General features: G+C 41.5%; 1 protein-coding gene across 1 annotated transcript in view; it reads right to left on the bottom strand.

Annotated features, from left to right (window-relative positions):
* The window catches only part of RAPGEF4 (Rap guanine nucleotide exchange factor 4), a 298,063-nt gene that overhangs the window by 79,484 nt on the left and 200,232 nt on the right, over positions 1–18,347 (bottom strand). Inside the window, exons 8-11 of the mRNA XM_023744830.1 lie at positions 9,304–9,357; positions 8,908–9,014; positions 4,283–4,404; positions 2,332–2,515 (exon numbers count right to left, since the gene is read on the bottom strand). Coding sequence (XP_023600598.1) covers positions 2,332–2,515; positions 4,283–4,404; positions 8,908–9,014; positions 9,304–9,357 — 467 coding nt within the window. The remainder of the gene's footprint in view (positions 1–2,331; positions 2,516–4,282; positions 4,405–8,907; positions 9,015–9,303; positions 9,358–18,347) is intronic.

Below are 18,347 nucleotides of genomic sequence, written 5' to 3' on the forward strand. Positions count from 1 at the left end.
ATGAACGAATGAAGTAAAATGCGATATGTTTTTGTCTTTAAGAAACTCACAGTTCACAGCAATGTTTCTCAACATTATTTCCAGGACAGCTCCTTGTTCTGTAGGGGTCTAGGTACTGAGGTGTGCTTAGCATCCCTCTGTCCCAGCCACTGGCCAATGAATGCCAGCAGTGTGCCTCTCATGCACTGAGACAACCAAACATCCTCCCATATTTCCAATGCCCCTCAGATTCACAACCACTACATGGTGTTGGCTTGAATGAAAGTGACATCAAAAACAGCAAAAAGGGGATGGAGCCAGGAAATGATGAAGGCAAATGGGAAAAGGGGGTGTGGAAAAGAGAGAGAGGAAGCAGTCTGACAGGAAAAAAAAGCATGGTTTATTTTTATTTTTAAAAAATATATTTTTATAGATTTCAGAGAGGAAAAGAGAGGGGAAAGAGAATACAAATATCAATGATGAGAGAGAATCATTGATTGGCTGCTTCCTGCACGCTCCCTACTGGGGATCGAGCCAGCAACCCTGGCATGTGCCCTTGACCAGAATCGAACCCACGACCCTTCAGTCTGCAGGTCGATGCTCTATCCACTGAGCCAAACCAGCCAGGGCGAAAGCATGGTTTAGAACAGTGATGGCGAACCTTTTGAGCTAGGCGTGTCAGCATTTTGAAAAACCCTAACTTAATTCTGGTGCTGTGTCACATATAGAAATTTTTTGATATTTGCAACCATAGTAAAACAAAGACTTATATTTTTGATATTTATTTTATATATTTAAATGCATTTAACAAAGAAAAATCAACCAAAAAAAATGAGTTCGCGTGTCATAGGTTCGCCATCACTGGTTTAGAATGATGGTATTCATGAGCTCTCCAAGCCCTGGGACTCTCTTGTGTTCCCCTCGGCAACCAATGCCTGCCATCCTCAGGGAAGACAAATCAAAGCCTGGGAAGGGTTCTTGGATGCTCCTTATGGTTAGGGCTATGAAACTCTGGCTTTCTGTTTGATATTTAGGATTTAGTAAAATTTTTGTTTGAAGAAATAAAATTCTGAGGCAAAAAACACACACACACACGCACAAAAAAACAACAACCAACAATTTGTTGTTGTTGTTGTTGTTTGAGGCCAAAGGAGCTAAAAACCATGGTTTTAGAGTTAAGGATGATGGTGTCAACTGGGATGAGGAAAGGCCTTTAAACACATGGTAGGGGAATTAAGAGCCAAGAGGAAGTTTTGACAAAGGGGACACGGTGTGATAGAAATGAAAGCCTGGTGCAGCGCTGAGGAAGGGCGAGTGGAAGGGGACACATCCTGGGCACAGGACATGAAGGAGAGCGGAGAGGCTTTGTGAGCTGGTGTGAGGCGCGGACACTGAGGAACTGGTCTGAGGGACACCTCACTTTTGGAAAGTGCCCAGGGGACACATAAGACATGTAAGGTCCAACCCTCTCACCGAGACCCGCTAACCATCTGAGGTCAGCCAAGCCAGTGACTCAGAGCTGACATCCACAGCTGGCCGGCACCGGTTGCCGGGTGGAGAACAATTTCATTTCCAGCAGAAAAACATAAGCCTGTGCGTGGTTTCAGAACCGAGTGACAAGCCCTCTCTTCTTCAAAAGGTTCCCCTGAGGTTGGGGCTGTGGCATATGCTGCTGTGTGCCCCATGCCAATTAGGAGAGCTCCCTGAACAGAAGAGGGGCTCGGTCCTTTCTTTCGGAATCGATCTGATTAAACAGCTGAAGTCCTCAACTTCAGCTGCTGGGCTGCGCCTGGAGGAAGGTGGGTTTCGGCCAAGATGGGAGGAGAGAGCGCCTCACTGGCTGAATGGGGACCTCGAAGCGGTAATGAGCAGTGAGGTTCTCTTTAGTATGTCTTTACGTTAAAGAGCACAGGTTGGAGCATGGAGAAAGGATGTGCTGAATGAATGAATGAATGAATGAATGAATGAACGAACGAACGAATATATACAAGCACAGGCATAAGGTCTGTGGCTCTGACAGCCGCTGCCCTACTGCATTAGGAAGAACGGGCTGTGGTGGTCTGGCATCGAAGCAGAGCCGTTTGTCACTGAGCAAAGCTTGGTTAAGATGTGGACTCAGTTTTGAAGCCAACCACTAAAAATCTCCATATTTTTAACTCATGCAAAAGGGAAATGAAGGTACCTGGCTCAAAAACAAAATAGAAAAGAGACACACTGCTGTGTCACCCTTCCGAGTCCCTCCTCTGACCCTGGGTGAGGCCAGGACTCTCCAAAGCAGCCTCTCCTCTCCCCTGCCCAGGTGTGCGCCCGCCCCGGCCACACGCAGCAGGTGGGCACCGTGCTCTTACTCACGATTTGCGGAGGATCATCCTCATGTGGGCGTCGGGGCCCATCTGTGACAGCAGCAGCATGGTGTCCTGCAGCTCCTCATCACACTCCTTCTTCTCCTCCTCCGTCGGCAAAGGCGCATCCTCATGCTCATCATCCAGGAAGCGATAAAATAAATACTTGTCTTGGAAATGATGCTCCTGGTCCACTGTGGGAAGCATGGAGGCAAGTGTCAGCTGTCACACCTCTGCCTCCCGCCCCCACAGTGTCAGGCGAGACAGAGAGAGCCAAGTGGTAGCATAGGGTGAGACTCCTCAACCTTCTCCCTCCGCTGGCCTAGGGCTGTGCAGCTGGAAGGCGTGACCTCGGGCTGCAGTGAGGCGCCACAGGGCTCCCTCCCACCCGCCCACCTCCTGGGCCGCCCTAGGACTCTCCTAAGGCAACCTGCCAGCTTGTCGGAGATGAGCAACAATTGCTGTGTGGACATTTTCTAGCATGCGGGACCAGGTCCCACACGGGAAAATAATCAGCTGCCGGATCTTGCTCTAAACTGGTTTTTGAAAGTACAGACTTAAAAAACAAAACAAAAAAACTCCCCTAATTTGTCGGGATCAAAATTCATGTTTTTCTTTTGTACCGTTTATAAACTGTCTGCACTTCAAACTAGCAGAGTAAAATTGTTTGAACACAGGTGACTAGACCAAGCTTCTAGGTCACATACACCTAGAGGGATCTTACAGTGATTTCCTTCCAGTTATGATTTTTAAATGTGTTTTTCCCACCGCTTGTTCCTTCTAAACAAAAAGATTTCCATCTGGGAAGGACCAGGTCAGGGAGCCTCACCTATATGTCTTAAAATGCCTAAGACCCTTTTCAGGTTGGAGCATCAGGATTGTCAAAAGATAACAGGAAGCAGTAGATCACTGCTGCTTTAGCCCTTGGAGTGCCAACCAATATCCTAGGAACGATGCTGAAATTGCCAAGGCATTTTCGCTGATTTTACAGCAGTTTAGGAAAAAAATTATGAATCGCAAGTAAATGAAGTTACATATTCAAAAACTTAAGGAAACCTTTACTACATTGACATATTTAGCAATATCATCATCACTAATAAAAGCAGACTGAGAACTGGACGCCATTTCGAAGCTTTGATAGCGCTCCCGGCACTTTAGACAGGAGGAGAGCGATCATGCTCCCCAGCACTCTAGGGGTTAAAACGTGATCCGGGAACAGCAGCATCCAGGGCCTGTAGGAAATGCAGGCCCAGACCCACCACAGCAGAATCCGCATTTTAACAGGAGTCCCAGGTGGCTTGTATGTAAAGTCTGAGAACTCTGGCAAGACCATCAGTAGAGTCCCAGATGCTGGTCAGTTAAATGAATGACTGTAAGAGTTTGTCAGTTTGGAAGAGTGGTCTTCACACAATAGGCATGAGCAGCTCAACCACAGTCACACTCCAGCCCTGAACAGCGGCTATCAGGGCTGCCCCTGCAGAGCACAGTCCGGACTTTAAATACGGTCCTCCTGTGAGCAAAACATTGGCTCCCCCAGACAGCGCCCTGGTTAAAAGGCAGCTTCTGAATTCATGACTTTCTTCCATGTCATCAGCCCAGCCACACACTTCACTGCTCTCCACTCTGCCCCTGCACCAGGACTGTTGTGCGGTGCTCAGAGTATAATCACTCCACCAATGAACCATGAACACAAACTAATAAACATAATTAGAACTGATACACTCGGGTTGCAATTTCCTTTTCCTTCATACCGTCTCCCGCATTAGGAGGGTACCGTGGCGGAACACGGCAATCAACAGCATCCACTCGCTGCATCTGTCCTGCTACATGAAGATGCTAGCTCGGCGGGTCCCTCAAGGGATCAGAATCCTCTCTTGCCCATGTGGAAGTTCAGCAACAGCTCAGCCAGGGAAATGCACTTAGCGTGTCCCGAGGGTTTCCAGGCCCGTAGCTCCTCTTACCGTGGTTGAGAACACCGTCTTCCACCAGGACTTGCCACATGCCCACGGCTTGAGTTCGGGAGTGAACGCAGGGCGTCTGCTGCAGCATCCAGTCCACCAGCTCGGTCCCCACACAGCATTGTCTAAGGGGAGGCGGACACAAAGGACGGGCGGTCACCCCTGGTAGACGAAGATGTCTCTCTTGAGAGGAGACCCCCCGAAGAGCTTACTGCTCTCCCACCATAAGAGGTCTCACTGCAAACACAGCACCACACGGCGTGGCCTCAGGTTCTCAAATTCTTGTACAAACCAATAAAACTACTCAGCTCGCTCGTGAGAGAACCTTCTAAGCGACGCTGCCTAAACAAACAGCATTACAAGTTGCAGCACCAGGGGAGACGGAAGGGCTGCAGACAGGGAGCATTATCTGGCAAGCTAAAGGTCGCAGGGCCAGAAACTCTGCTCCTGCACCTGTCCCAGGAAATCTCAGTGTAAAATGAAGGCAAAGCAGAATCCTGAATTCCTTCACCCGAGCCTGCGAGGAATGAGTTAATGTTTGTGAAGCACTTGGAGATGCTCCGTGAAAGGTGCTGTGTAAGAGCAAAATTATACAGCACTTTATATTTTCAAGTAACATGGCTGATCTTCCTCAGGGGGTGTTGGGAGAAACAAGCAATTAGCGATGCAAACCTCTCAGAAATAAGTTCCATGTAATGAGGATCAGCACTTCTACAGAGCCTGTCGTCTGAAGGGCTCCAAATGCTCTCTGTATAGTCACACATTCGTCCCTATGATGCCCCTCGGAGGCAAATTGGTCAGGATGGGCCAACTACATGCATTAGTTAGGAAACACAGAAGCAGACGCACACACATTAGGAAACACTAAAACCTTCAGTGGGATGATAGAGAAAGGCAGGTGTCCATGGTGTGATGGTACAAGGGAGGAAATGGAATCTTTAAGTCCAAGGTATGAATCCCAAGGGACAGTGGAACAGGCAGGAGTCACAGAGCAGCCGGCTGCCTGCAGCTGGGTCTGAGTCACTGGTGGCCTCCCTCCCCTGCTAAGGATGCCACCAGCCCCGGGGGCACAGGCTGAGCCTGGTCAAGCCCAGGGAGCTCCTCTTTAGTCTCCATGGAGGAGGTTCTCGGTGCCATGGCACCTTAGGAAGAGGCTTAGCCTGGGAGGACCAGGTCTGCGACTTATTAGCTATATGACTGTGGCTATATTGCTTCAACTTTCTGGTTCTCCGTCTCCTCATCTGTAAAAGAAAGGAGGAGAAAAAGATGGCTTCTACGGCCATTTTCAGTTCTAGTATTCTAGGAACTGAACTTTATTAGAGCTCCTGGGGTGTCCTGATTCAAGCCTGACCCTAAAATATTTCACCAGGAGGATGTACTGAGAAGGCTATTAGATCTCCAGGACTCCTCTGATTACACATTGGAGTTGCAATGGGCAAAAAGGCACCTAGTTACTATTCATTCTGAACCAAACAGATGAGCTGTCAAAATATTCCTCTTCTGCCGAAACCAGTTTGGCTCAGTGGATAGAGCATCGGCCTGCGGACTGAGGGGTCACAGGTTTGATTCCGGTCAAGGGCATGTACCTGGGTTTCGGGCACATCCCCAATGGGAGATGTGCGGGAGGCGGCTGATCGATGTTTCTAACTATCTATCTCTCTCCCTTCCTCTCTGTAAAAAATCAATAAAATATATTTAAAAAAATATTCCTCTTCTAATTTGAGAATTTATCAATGAGCAGAGTCTTGTAAAGGTATAGAAAATCAATCTCATGTGGTTTTTTAATTCAATGATTACCTTTACTAAAAGGAACACATGGAATTGAGATGATCCCAGATCACCTGGGCCCTGATACCAGGCATAAGAATCCTGCAGTGAGAATACAGAACAAAGACACCCAGCTGTGCCACTTGTCACTGGGTTTCCTCCTGTTAATGATCCCTATTCACTTTAGAATTGACAGCAGATCACTAGTATAGTGATCATTAGGGATGATACTGCATTTGGAGAGCCGTCAACCCCCTAATACTGCAGCAATGACATAATGGCTATAATGGGGTGAGGAGCAGGAGGGAGGGTGAGGATGGAACTGGAAACAAGATCTGAGACAAGGAACTCAAACTGTGCTGCAGAAAAGAGAAATCATGCCTTTGGCTTCCAGTTGCATCATGGGTCATTACCAACAGATCATTAATTTATGTCACAGGGTGTGGAATAGACATAACACCTATATTTCAGGGGTTTAAAATCTTAGTACTATGGAGCAAGGATGCGATTATAGTTTCTGACTTCTAGTTTCCATTATTTTTCACCAAAGATGACATATTTTAATGGAATTTCCCTAACGCAAGTCAACACTTGGGAAAACAGAATCACATCTTAAATTAAGGGAAAACCTCACAAAATTTTAAAAAGAAAAAGGTCCTTCAGCCATATGAGTTCTTAAAATCCACTTAATGAATGAAAGAGGTTAAGTTCTGTCTGGGTCATATGATCACAATTTCTTTTTAACCTTTACTTCCCTTAAAATTAGAGTAGTGTGTGGGGACCACAGACTCCCAAAGAATGAGCTTCCAGGATTGGAGGAGAGGCTTCCAAATGTCATCCAAAATGGTAAATATCAACAGTAAAAGGTTAGGAACTGAAATTTATTACTGATAAGACTAAAGCGATTCTCAAATTCCATCTCATTTCAAAAATTCTAAATGTAATAAACTATCCATTTTTGTCTTGTAACCATATTGGGATCTAATATAAACGAACAAACAAAACAGAAACAGACTCATAGCTACAGAGAACAGACTGACGGTTGCCAGAGGGAGGGTGGCTGGGGGGCTGGGTGAAAAAGGTGAAGGGATTAAGAACGACAGATGGGTAGTTACAAAACAGTCATGGGGATGTAAAGTACAACATAGGGAATATAGTCACTAATGTAATAACTATGTATGGTGCCAGGTGGGTACTGGAAATATCAAGGGAAACACTGTAAAATAGATGATTGTCTAACCACTATGCCAAACACCTGAAACTAATACAAAATAATATTGAACATAAACTATAATTGAAAATAAAAATAAATGAGTGAATAAATAAAACATTTATGACAAATGCAAGCAGAAGTGTGTTAGTGTATGGAGTGGAGAAAAAGTGATCCAAGGGGAAGAATTTACAATGTTTTCCCATCTCTGTCCCTGGGAAAGAGACTGGATCTTGAGGCTCATACACTCAAAGGTTTTCTATGGGGTGAACCAGGTATAATTTCACAGGTTTTATCAGAGTTGATCGTCACTAGAAAGATACATACCCTTCATGGTGACTTTAAAATGTGTTTTCTAGCTTTTCTCTGTCTTATGAATTTGGTTCATGGGAATCAAATGGGTTTTGACTTGTATCAAGTCTGATGGGTTCTGAGGTCATGTCTCAGCTAAATGGGAAAGTGAGTCTGACCGGCCGCTGGAAGAGGCCTGTGAGTCTGAATGACGGGTGCAGGCAGAGAGCACGAAGGCTTGTGTGCCATGTACAGGCCATCCTAAGTCCTAAACCCTTACTGAGTGGATATAATCAAGAGTAAAAGATTAGACCAGCCGTGGGCAAACTACGGCCCGCGGGCCGGATCCGGCCCGTTTGAAATGAATAAAACTAAAAAAAAAAAAAAAAGACCATACCCTTTTATGTAATGATGTTTACTTTGAATTTATATTAGTTCACACAAACACTCCATCCATGCTTTTGTTCCGGCCCTCCGGTCCAGTTTAAGAACCCATTGTGGCCCTCGAGTCAAAAAGTTTGCCCACCCCTGGATTAGACATAAGTTCTTATTTGACCCACCATGGCTCAGTCAGCCCAAAAGGTTTAACTAAATCCTGCAGCTCTTGTCTTTATTACTTTTTAATTCCAGTGACAGCTACAATGAGTCCTTAATTCTATACAATTACAGCTGTGCCAGTGCTATATAGCTTACTATATGCATAATAGAATAAAATCTATATTTACTTTCTAAGTAAAATCTGTAAAAGACATTGTATATATATTTTTCATTCCTGTATCTGTAGGGCTTGAACACAATAGTGCCTGGGGGCCAGTAGGTGCTTAATAAACTTGTGGAATGAATAAAAGATAGAATGAACAGATCACTGAACCAACCTTGGTTTAAATCTTGACTCTGCCACTCATTAGATTTATGACTTGGACAAGAAAAATTAATCTCTCGGAGCCTCAGTTTTATCACCCGAAAAATGGTCATACACCTACCTAGCACATTAAGGTGAGGATAAAATGAGATAATGTATAGAACATGACCTGGTACAGGGCTTCAAGCATAAATAAATGCTTAGTAAATATTAGTCGAATCTCATCTAAATATAATAGTTTTCCTAAAAGATACTAGTAAACAGAAATATAAAAGTTTTATTCTCTTTGTTTATCACAATTAAACCAATGCCCAAGCAAATTAGTTCAGAAGTAACTGCTGAGAATATTAAGAATAATTAAAGTTATGCGGGATCCAAAACAACTTAGATCTTCCAGAACCGGGAGGATTATAAAACATGCTGCCCATGCAAAACATGTTTCCATTTCACTAAACATGAACCGGAGGGGCTCACAGCCTTTGGAATTACTGCACATACCTGTATGTCTTTAGGTGATATTTTCTATCTCTTATCATGTGAGGTGCCCGAGAGAGAATGGTGTTTCGTAAAATTTTTCCAGCCCTGAGGATCTTCTCTGAAGGGACCTGGGTTGTAATCAGGTGGAAGGAGGGGGAGAGAAAGAGAGTTTATAGGAGCAAAACAAACCAGACAAATCCTTAAATCACTTTCCAATCTGACTCTGGCTTGAAAAATACAACACATTCATACATTCACATTGTTCATGTGTATGACTGCTTTATGTTGAGAACCAAGACACACTGAATATGTATCATCTCTGCAGAATGTTTCTGAGGTTGCCTGATGGGATGCTCTGACATATGGACCACCTCCAGTGGTTACTGATGGCTCATCAACCCACCTACATCCCATTACCTTGGTAATGGTGTTAGCAGGACGAAGAGGAACGTGAGGTTCAATGAGAGGTGTCTGAAAAATAAAATGTTAAAGCAAAAGAAAATTAAACAAAAAGTTCACTAAAGAAAATTATGGGTTGGGGATAAAAACATCCATTTTTATAAAACTCAAAATAGAATTAAAAAACAAAACAAAACACAAGAGCTAAAATCTGCCTACAGAACTTGAATGCACAGGCATTCAAAGGGCAAAATTAGACCATTCAATTTGCCAAAATTTAAATATAAATTTATTAAAAATGAAGGAAACAAACAGGAATGATTAGATGTTTGTATGCTTAACGAGAGGGGAATTGATATCCACTCAAAGCATAAAAACATCAGAGCAGAGGCAAAAGCAAAGCAAGGAAAACATAAATACAGATTAAAATGACCTATCTCAGGGGCTAGGGATAAAGTATTGACTTAGGATGGAAATGAGTGATTCCATCCTCTGTCATGTAGTAAAGATTCTTTTTCTGCGATTTGTATTTTAAGAAAAAAGTCTTAATTTTTAAAATAATACTTCTTGGTGGTTGTATGCATTCAAGTTCCCCACTGGGGCAGCTCGTGTACCTTCCCTTTCATTTTCAAGGTTAGTGTACAGTTTTCAGGATTCTGTGGCTGTCACAACAGCTCCAGGATCTAGATAAAGCTTCTATCCTTACCCACATTCTTCAGATGAAGAAAGCTGAAGAATTGACTTGCCACACACTGAGTCCCCTAGTCCTATTAAAATCCCCTTTACTTCTCGGAAATGTCTCGTAATGGCATTTCCAAAAGGAGGACAGAGATAGATCCAGTGACAGGTGATGGTAGAAACATCAATACCACACTGTTTATGCCACTTCCAGAAGGTAAAAGATGGCAGGCTTATTTATGGGTTGCGGTCAGCAAAGTAATGATTCTCTCAGAAGATGTCATGGCCTCATCCCCAGGGCTTGTGAATATATTAGACTAGATGGCGAAAGGGACTCTATAGAGGTGATTAACTTAAGGATCAAAGTGGGAGATTATCCTCATGTTTCCAGGCGGGTCCAATGTTATCATATGGTCCTTAAAAGGTGGAGGAGGGAGGCAGAAGAGTTAGAACCAGACGATAGCAGAGTCTGTAGGACTCGGCCGGATTCAGCTAGCTTTGAAGATGGAAGAGGCCAAGAGCCAAGGAATGAGGGCAACCTCTAGAAGATGAAAAAAGGAAAAACAATAAATGGATTTCCCCCCAGAGCCTCTGAAGGAACTGACCTGCTGACAACTTGATTTTAGCTCCATGAGACCCATTTCAGACTTCTACACTATAATACCGTAAGGTTATTAATTTGTGTTGTTTTAAGCCAATAAGCTTGCAGCAATTTGTTATAGCACTCACAGAAAACTCATACAGAGATTATTATACTTCACATTAAAAGCCTTACATTTTGCAAACAGAAGCCATTACATTGAAAATAAATTGTTAGGTTTTCACTCTAATCCTTATTTTATATAGGATTATATAAATATAATTGGGGGAAATGAAAATCAATATTAATTTTAAATACTTTATGCATCTAATACAAATAGACATGCATAAACATATACCTATCATTTTATCAATGATAAATTTCAGGTGCATTGATGCTCTTAATATAATAGCATTAAGGAAAAAGTGAAAAGACTCTTAAAGCTTTAAGAACACAATAGATGAGACAGATTTATTTAGCATGACTGAAATCTCACTGAATGTTTTTCATCACCTCTCTGACATCCAGTAGACTTTTTTCCCCTCTTGAAATCACTAGAGTGCAGGTGTCAAGCAATATTATAGTATTTTAGCAGCATACTGTTTACAACCGGCATAGACCAAGGAATGTCAGTCTGGTCCCATTCAATAGCAGCTTTCAACAGAGACCAACTTTGCCCTAAAATAACCCATGCTCCCTTATGATAGACCTTTCAATGGGAGAGGGGCCATGAGCTTACAGAGTCCCTGTGTTTGTACCACCTCCTCCCAGAAGACAGAGAGAATTCTGTGGGGCCAAGTCTGAACAAAATATTCAAAAGTGCCAGACCAGCAGGTACCAGGACTCTGGAACTGTGTGCAGTTAAAAACATGATTGCTTCTGAGCTCTGAGTTCCCAGTACTCATGCCTCCTGCATCTTTACATTACACAGATTGGTTTATACGCCCAGGACTGTGCCTGGTTATATATCCAAGTAGTAGAAGCCTCTGGTTAGTCCTGAAAATAGTAGTAGAAACCTATTTCTTTTTCCTGTCTTGAAAGAAAGAGATGCAGGTAAACGTGAGAGTAGATGGATGTGGGATTAACTGCTGAGGCAATCTTTTCTTTCCTATATAAAAAGCTACTTTCCTTGGCACTAGTCTTTGAGAGACTGGCTGAGATAGAGATTGAGAAGATGCCCACACTTGAGGATTACTGATGGATGTTTATTCTCCAGTAGGTGCAATGAAACATTATTTGAAAATTGCATCTTTTTGTTTGTTTCTACAGAAGTGGCTGTATTTTAACAAAATGCTAAGAAGTGGTCCTTAGGTTAGTTTATTTTGATGGGTAGTTCCCTTTCTGGTCCCTTGGAGTCCTGAAAAGGAAGTATTACAAAAGCAGGGGGAAGCATCAGGCTTCAACCAGAATTGTTCCTTTGATTTGCAGCTTCTAAAAGGGTAAAATGTCCACAAGGTTGTCTTTTAGCTAAATAACCCTAGTTCCAATTCCAGGACCGGGAGGCTATTGAATCTGTTGAAAGGCGGCGTTCTTAGAAACTTCCCTGGCTGGAAAAGTTTTAAGTTTCGGGGCAACATAATGAATGGATGCTTTGAGAAGGCTCAGTCCCTTTATTTAAATAAAACCTCCAAGGAACACATGCAGGGTGAAAGCAGGGGAAGCTTTATTTTGGGGGAATAACAATTTGTCTTTGAAAGGGGACACTGTATTCAGGTAGGCAAGCGCCTATGTTCTAAGAATTATATTGGTTCCCAGCAGCCACCTGTTGTAAGATAGAGGGCATCTGTGACAGGCAGGCCAGGTCCCTGGAAAACAGCCACCTGCTAATGCCTGTTCAGGAACTCCTCGGTCATGAGTGTGACTTTATTGCTTTTGTATTTCCTTTTTTGGTTTCGCCTGGCTTTCAAGTAAAGTTCTTTTGAGAATTTCAGCTTAGCTGTGCTTTAGAGAATGAGGAAAAGAATTTCATTTTATAAATGATTAGGTTAAATGAGACAGGGAAAGAAGTGGCCTGGTGATATTAATGAGAATGAAGACAAGGAAAGCAGCCCTAAAGGCAAGACCAAACATTTCCTGTGGCAGGCCCTTTATTCATCTGGCCTGCACATGTGCCCTGATGCGTGTCATCTCCTTATTTTACTACTTCTCTCATTTTTTATTGAGAAAACCAAGGGCAGAGACACATAGGGACTGAGCTTCCTGCTAATAACTGGGAGTTGAATCCCAGGGACAATGACCCCACCCAACCTGCTCTCTTCTTCTAGAGATGACTTTGCTCACCCTTTGGAAGAATTCGTGTTCTGTCTGACTCAAATTCATTGAGAAAAAAGCATTTAAGCCCTTCTAGGTTGTCAGATAGCAGACTGGATCTTAAAAATTTCCAGCAATAGGGGAAGGAGAGTCAAGATGGCGGTGCAGGTAAATGCGGTACTCACCTCCTCCCACAATCACATCAAAATTTCCCCATGATGCTCTTGGCCCTCTAACACTCACAATTCCATGTCCCCCAGGCACTCTCTGTGTTGGGCTACAGATAGGGAAGGTGGAGAGTGAGCGAGCACAGAGTGAGCCTTCATTAATGTTCTTTGGTTTGTTTCCTAGGGTGGCTCTATGTTCTGACCTACAGCCAGAAAATATATATTACAGATGGGTCCTAGAAAGAAATGGACTCTTCTCCAATTAAATTTCATACATTTCAACACATCAATCATGTGTTGAAAATAAAAATTCTCCCTTCTTACCTAGGCATGAATGAATCCAAATTGGGCTATGAAAATATCATCCTAAAAAGCTAGGCAGAGAGAACAGATAAAGGCAGAGGTATTCAGCTCTCTGCTTTTCTTGGCTTTCTCCACTGAAGACTTCCCTCAGGATTGACCGTAATTGATTTTTGTTTGTTTCTGGAGAGCAGATGCATTCTACTGCTTTTTATTATGTTTCTATTACTACTGAAAAGGAGAAACAATAAGGGAAAATATTCCTTTTGGCACCAGAGCCAATTCAGTAATACTAATCAGGTGGTGAAAAATATGAATTTAGCCTCCATTACAAGATGCACAATAATTCCCCAGTAGATTATAATGAGGTATAAGGCACTGTAATAGGTTTCGTGAAAAACCATATGCAGGTCCTTTTGAAAGCAGGTAATTCTTTTTACTCAAGTACTTGCTCACAGAAGCCTTTTGCAATGCACAGCATTTCAAGCCAAGTGATAAGACTAACAAGCTAGATTGGGACACAAAGCTCATGGCAGAACTCTGGCAACCCAGCGCAATAAAAAGTCATATAAGTCCGCATCCAATTTAATTCAAATATTTAACGAAGGCCTATTGTGTGCAAAGCAATGTGCCAGGCTAAAGTAGAAGACTTTGACAAAGTGCTCGGTCTAAATGAGTTTTTGATCTTGCTGGGAAAGCAAAACTTCTATGGGCTAAATAATTAGTGAGGCAATCTGAGTCAAATGAAAGCAACCACATTCTGGATTTCAAATTTTCTCTTGCTCGTTTCAGGTGAGAACATCTCTAGGAAGTGGGGAGAATAACATTCAATTATTTAATGAAAAGATATACTTTTAGAAATTACATTCCCTTGTTTTGGCATTTTAGAATAATACAACTAAGGTCTTAGCAAAGTATGCCTCAGTCTTGTAATTCATGATCATCAATGTCATCACTCTTTGGTTGACCAGATGAAATGAAAGGAATGACCAAGTCAGACTCATAGACAGATTTCATCACTGTGAAGTAACTTTGTAAGTTTTTCCATTTTTTAAATAATGGAAAAATCATCTACAGACTTCTTCAGCTTCTATGTGCAGCTTTTTTATTTTTTAAGTCTTTTCTGGTTCAAAATTGGCTTATAGATTTCCAATTTCAGCTTCCACACATATAGAGATTAGAAGTTGTTACTCCCATCCTTACAACATGAAAAAGCTGAAAAACATGAAAATAATGACTCCTCTCAGGCCAGTCAGAGATCTGAGATTGTAGAGGAAACTGCCACCCCAAAATGGGGAGAGTCAAGGGAATCCTCAGAGTTAACAGCTGAGATTTGGCTACCTGGAACAGAAACCACAGACGGGTAGGAACACTTAAATGGTGTTAAGTTAATTAAACAAGGAAGTCATTAGACTGATGTGGCTCTAAGGCCATGGTAGCTTAGGTAAGCAGCCAAAGTCTTAGCCTATAGATGCCTCAAGGTTATGAAATTAAAACCTAAGTACAACCAATCACAAACAGCCAATAGGCTTAAAGCTATAGCCAGTTAATTTCCTTGCATTGCTTCCACCTTTTTTCTACAAAAAGTATCTCCCTGAGCACCTGTTGGTAGAGTACTCCTAACCACTTCTGGTTGGGGTCTGATCCAAATCAACTTTTGCTCAAATAAACTTAAAATGTTTAATATGCCTCAGTTATCTTTTAACAATGGTAATTTTGAAGAACTGCTAGAGGCTGAATGTGGAGTAGCTTGAGAGTAAGAAACTTCTGGAGGGCAGTCTTAGGTGGATCCCCATACCTCCTAGAACTCCATCAGGCTTTCTTGATGAAGAGCCAAAAAAGATCTTATGGAATCGGGGCGGGGTGTAGGATTGGGGAAGGGAGGGGGAAGCACTGTGAAATACAACCAGAGTGTTCTCTGTAACAAAGGGAAAAGACTCTACTAGATTCTTATCCCCCATGGGGGAAGGCATTTCTTTGACTCTAGTCCCCTCTAGCCTCCTATTTCAACTAAAAGAGAAAAAGAAGCTAAGAAATGATTGTGAATGGCCGAAATTTAGTAATAATATTATAAGACACTTCCTTTCCCCTACTTGCCCCAACCATGCCAGTAGGAAAGTCGTGGGTTACAACTGAAAGAGCTGTAAGATACAGACTCTAAGTTACAAAATACTCATGGGGATATAAGTAAGCAGAGGGAATATAGTCACTAATATTGCAATAACTATGTATGGTGCCAGTTGGGATATTGGAAATCTTAAAGGGAAAACTATGTAAAGTATATAATTGTCTAACCAGTAAACTGTACACCTGAAACCAATACAAAATACAATTGACAGAAAAAATTGTAGACTTTATCTAAGGAGGAGTTCTTACGGAAGCCCAAACTAAACCTAGGAGACAAAACCAAGGACACTAGAAGCCTCTAGCATCTATAACTATAATAAACATTAAACACAGCTCAGACCCTAGCCAGATTAACAAAAAAACTCACACTAAAGGTCTACTTTCCATTCCTCTTACCCAAAACATCATGTCGGGCTTGTAACCAAAAATTACAAGGCATGCCAAAGGCAAGGAAAAGCAAAGTCTGAAGAGACTAAATAAATATCAGAGCCAGACTCAGATATGACAGAGAGTTTGGAATTGTCAGACAGAAAATTTAAGTGAACTATGATTAATATGTTAACTATGGAACCATATTCCATGAATAATACTAATGAAAAAGTAGACAAGATGGCAAGAATATATTGGGTAAAGTAAGCACAGAGACAGGAACTCTAAAAAAGAAATGTCTTCCTTCCCTCTCCTTCCTCAATGGACCAGCAATAGAGAAGGAAGGGCAGAAAGGGTGGGAGTGGAAGAAGGCAGACCACATTCCGGTATCAAGTGCTGGAACCACCAGCCCAGTCTTTTCAGAGATTCTATTCCTACAAAGCTAGAAGTTAAAAACTGGACCTAGCAAGTTACTTTATAGATATTAACAAATTGATTCTAAAATTTATATAAAGAGGCAAAAGACCCAGAATTAACACAATATTGAAGGAGAAGAATGAAGTTGGGGGACTGATGTTATTCCACTTCAAGACTTACTATAAAGCTACAGTAATCAAGACTGTGATATTGGCAGAAAAACAGACAAATGGAAACATAATAGAGAGCCCAGAAATAGACCTACCTAAATGACCCACACAAATTGATCTTTGACAAATGAGCAATGAAAATAGAATGGAGAAAAGACAATCTTTTCAACAATTGGTGCTGGAACAACTGGATATATGCACATTCAAAAAAATGAACCTCGACACAGACCTTACACCATTCACAAACAATAACTCAAAATGAATCACAGACCTGAATGTAAAATTAGGTAACATAACAACACATTTTTAATAATATACTGTAAATAAAAACATGTAGTATGAGTGGCCATGTTCTGTAATTCTAGTTTGAATAAAAAAATGTATAGATATAAACTTATTCTATGGACATTTAAGAATGCCCTCTGTAATGTGCTAAAGTTAATCTATTAGAATTCAAAGGGGATTATCCTGGTAAATGATGCTAAATTTGGGCTACAATGCTGGGTTTGGGCTGCAAAATATTTAAAATGAGATTGGCCCAATTAGGAACACACCCTCTGACACAATCTGAGAAACTACAGAAACTCATTTAAAAAAATCAACCCACAGCCCGGCTGGCGTGGCTCAGTGGTTGAGTATCGATTGATGAACCAAGAGGTCACAGTTCTATTCCCGGTCTGAGAACATGCCAGAGCACATGCCCAGGTTTCGGCTCAATACCCAGTTGGGGACATGTAGAAGGCAGCCAATCAATGATTCTCATCATTGATGTTTCTATCTCTCTCTCCTCCCTTCTTCTCTGAAATCAATAAGAATATATTTTTTAAAAAATCAGCCCACAACAAATGATTTTTCTCATCATACGTTCTTTAAAGATTCATAATTAATGCATTAGATTAAACAATTTAAAGAACCATTTGAGGAGATTAGTGATCAGGTAAAGGCAAAACAGTGAAAACTCATAACTTACCTTGCATCTATCATGAGAAAATAAGAGAAAGTCAAGATGATGGAGAGAGATAGTTTCACATCTCTGGGTTCATCAGTCCTGAATTTCTTATTTTGAGGGATCTATAGAATGTTTTCTACATACAACAGTTGTGTCCTGAGCTGAACGTCCAGTCTTTCTTCATTTCCTGAATTTCCATTACTGCAAATATTTCACTGCTGTGCCAAAGCTGTTTACCTGTTTCTCTAAGTACAACATGAGCTCCTTAAAATAAAAAATTGTGTTCTTGTTATCTCAGAATCCCCATGGTGCTTTGTACCTAGGGATTATTCACTAAATATTTACTTGACTAATACATGGAGAAATCTCTGGGGAGGTTCTTACCTGGCAGTGGTATAAAAAGAATGGAAAGAATCTTTCCTCTTCTCATTTCTGAAATTTGTTTTGCTCTTTATGGTTAGATATGGAAAGACTCAGTTTATTGGATATTGGCAAATAATTTGTGGACTACTTTACTTTTGTTTCTTCCTTCCTAGGAATACCATTTTTCTTCAGTTCATATCTGTAATAAGGCGTTTGAAGGTTGAAAGGGAGAAACATTCATTTAAAGTTGACACTTTTGCATTTCATTAGGTCAACTAAGTTCTTAAAAACAGATGGCCTCAGAGGCGTGAAACCATCTCTCTCTATCATCTTGACTTTCTCTTATTTTCTCGTGATAGACACAAGGTAAGTTTTGAGTTTTCATTGTTTTGCTAAGTATTTCTGAAAGTTTTGTGGGCAGTTTTGAGAATTCATACAAGTGATGGCACCCTCAAGATGCATATACAGACGTATACCCAAAATTCTGCTTATAATTTCAGGGGTTAATTGAAATTTATAGAAGTCCATACACAGATACTACATATGAACATGTGTATTCCTTACTACAGAAAAAAACCCACTATATAAAAGCCCAACAGAAATATGTGCATATATTCACCAAAAGACATGTACTAGAATGTTCAGAACACAACTATTCATAATAGTCCATTGACAACAGAACGGACACTATA

This window comes from Myotis lucifugus, unplaced genomic scaffold (genome assembly GCF_000147115.1).
Source record: "Myotis lucifugus unplaced genomic scaffold, Myoluc2.0 scaffold_5, whole genome shotgun sequence".
Classification (NCBI taxonomy): Eukaryota; Metazoa; Chordata; class Mammalia; order Chiroptera; family Vespertilionidae; genus Myotis; species Myotis lucifugus.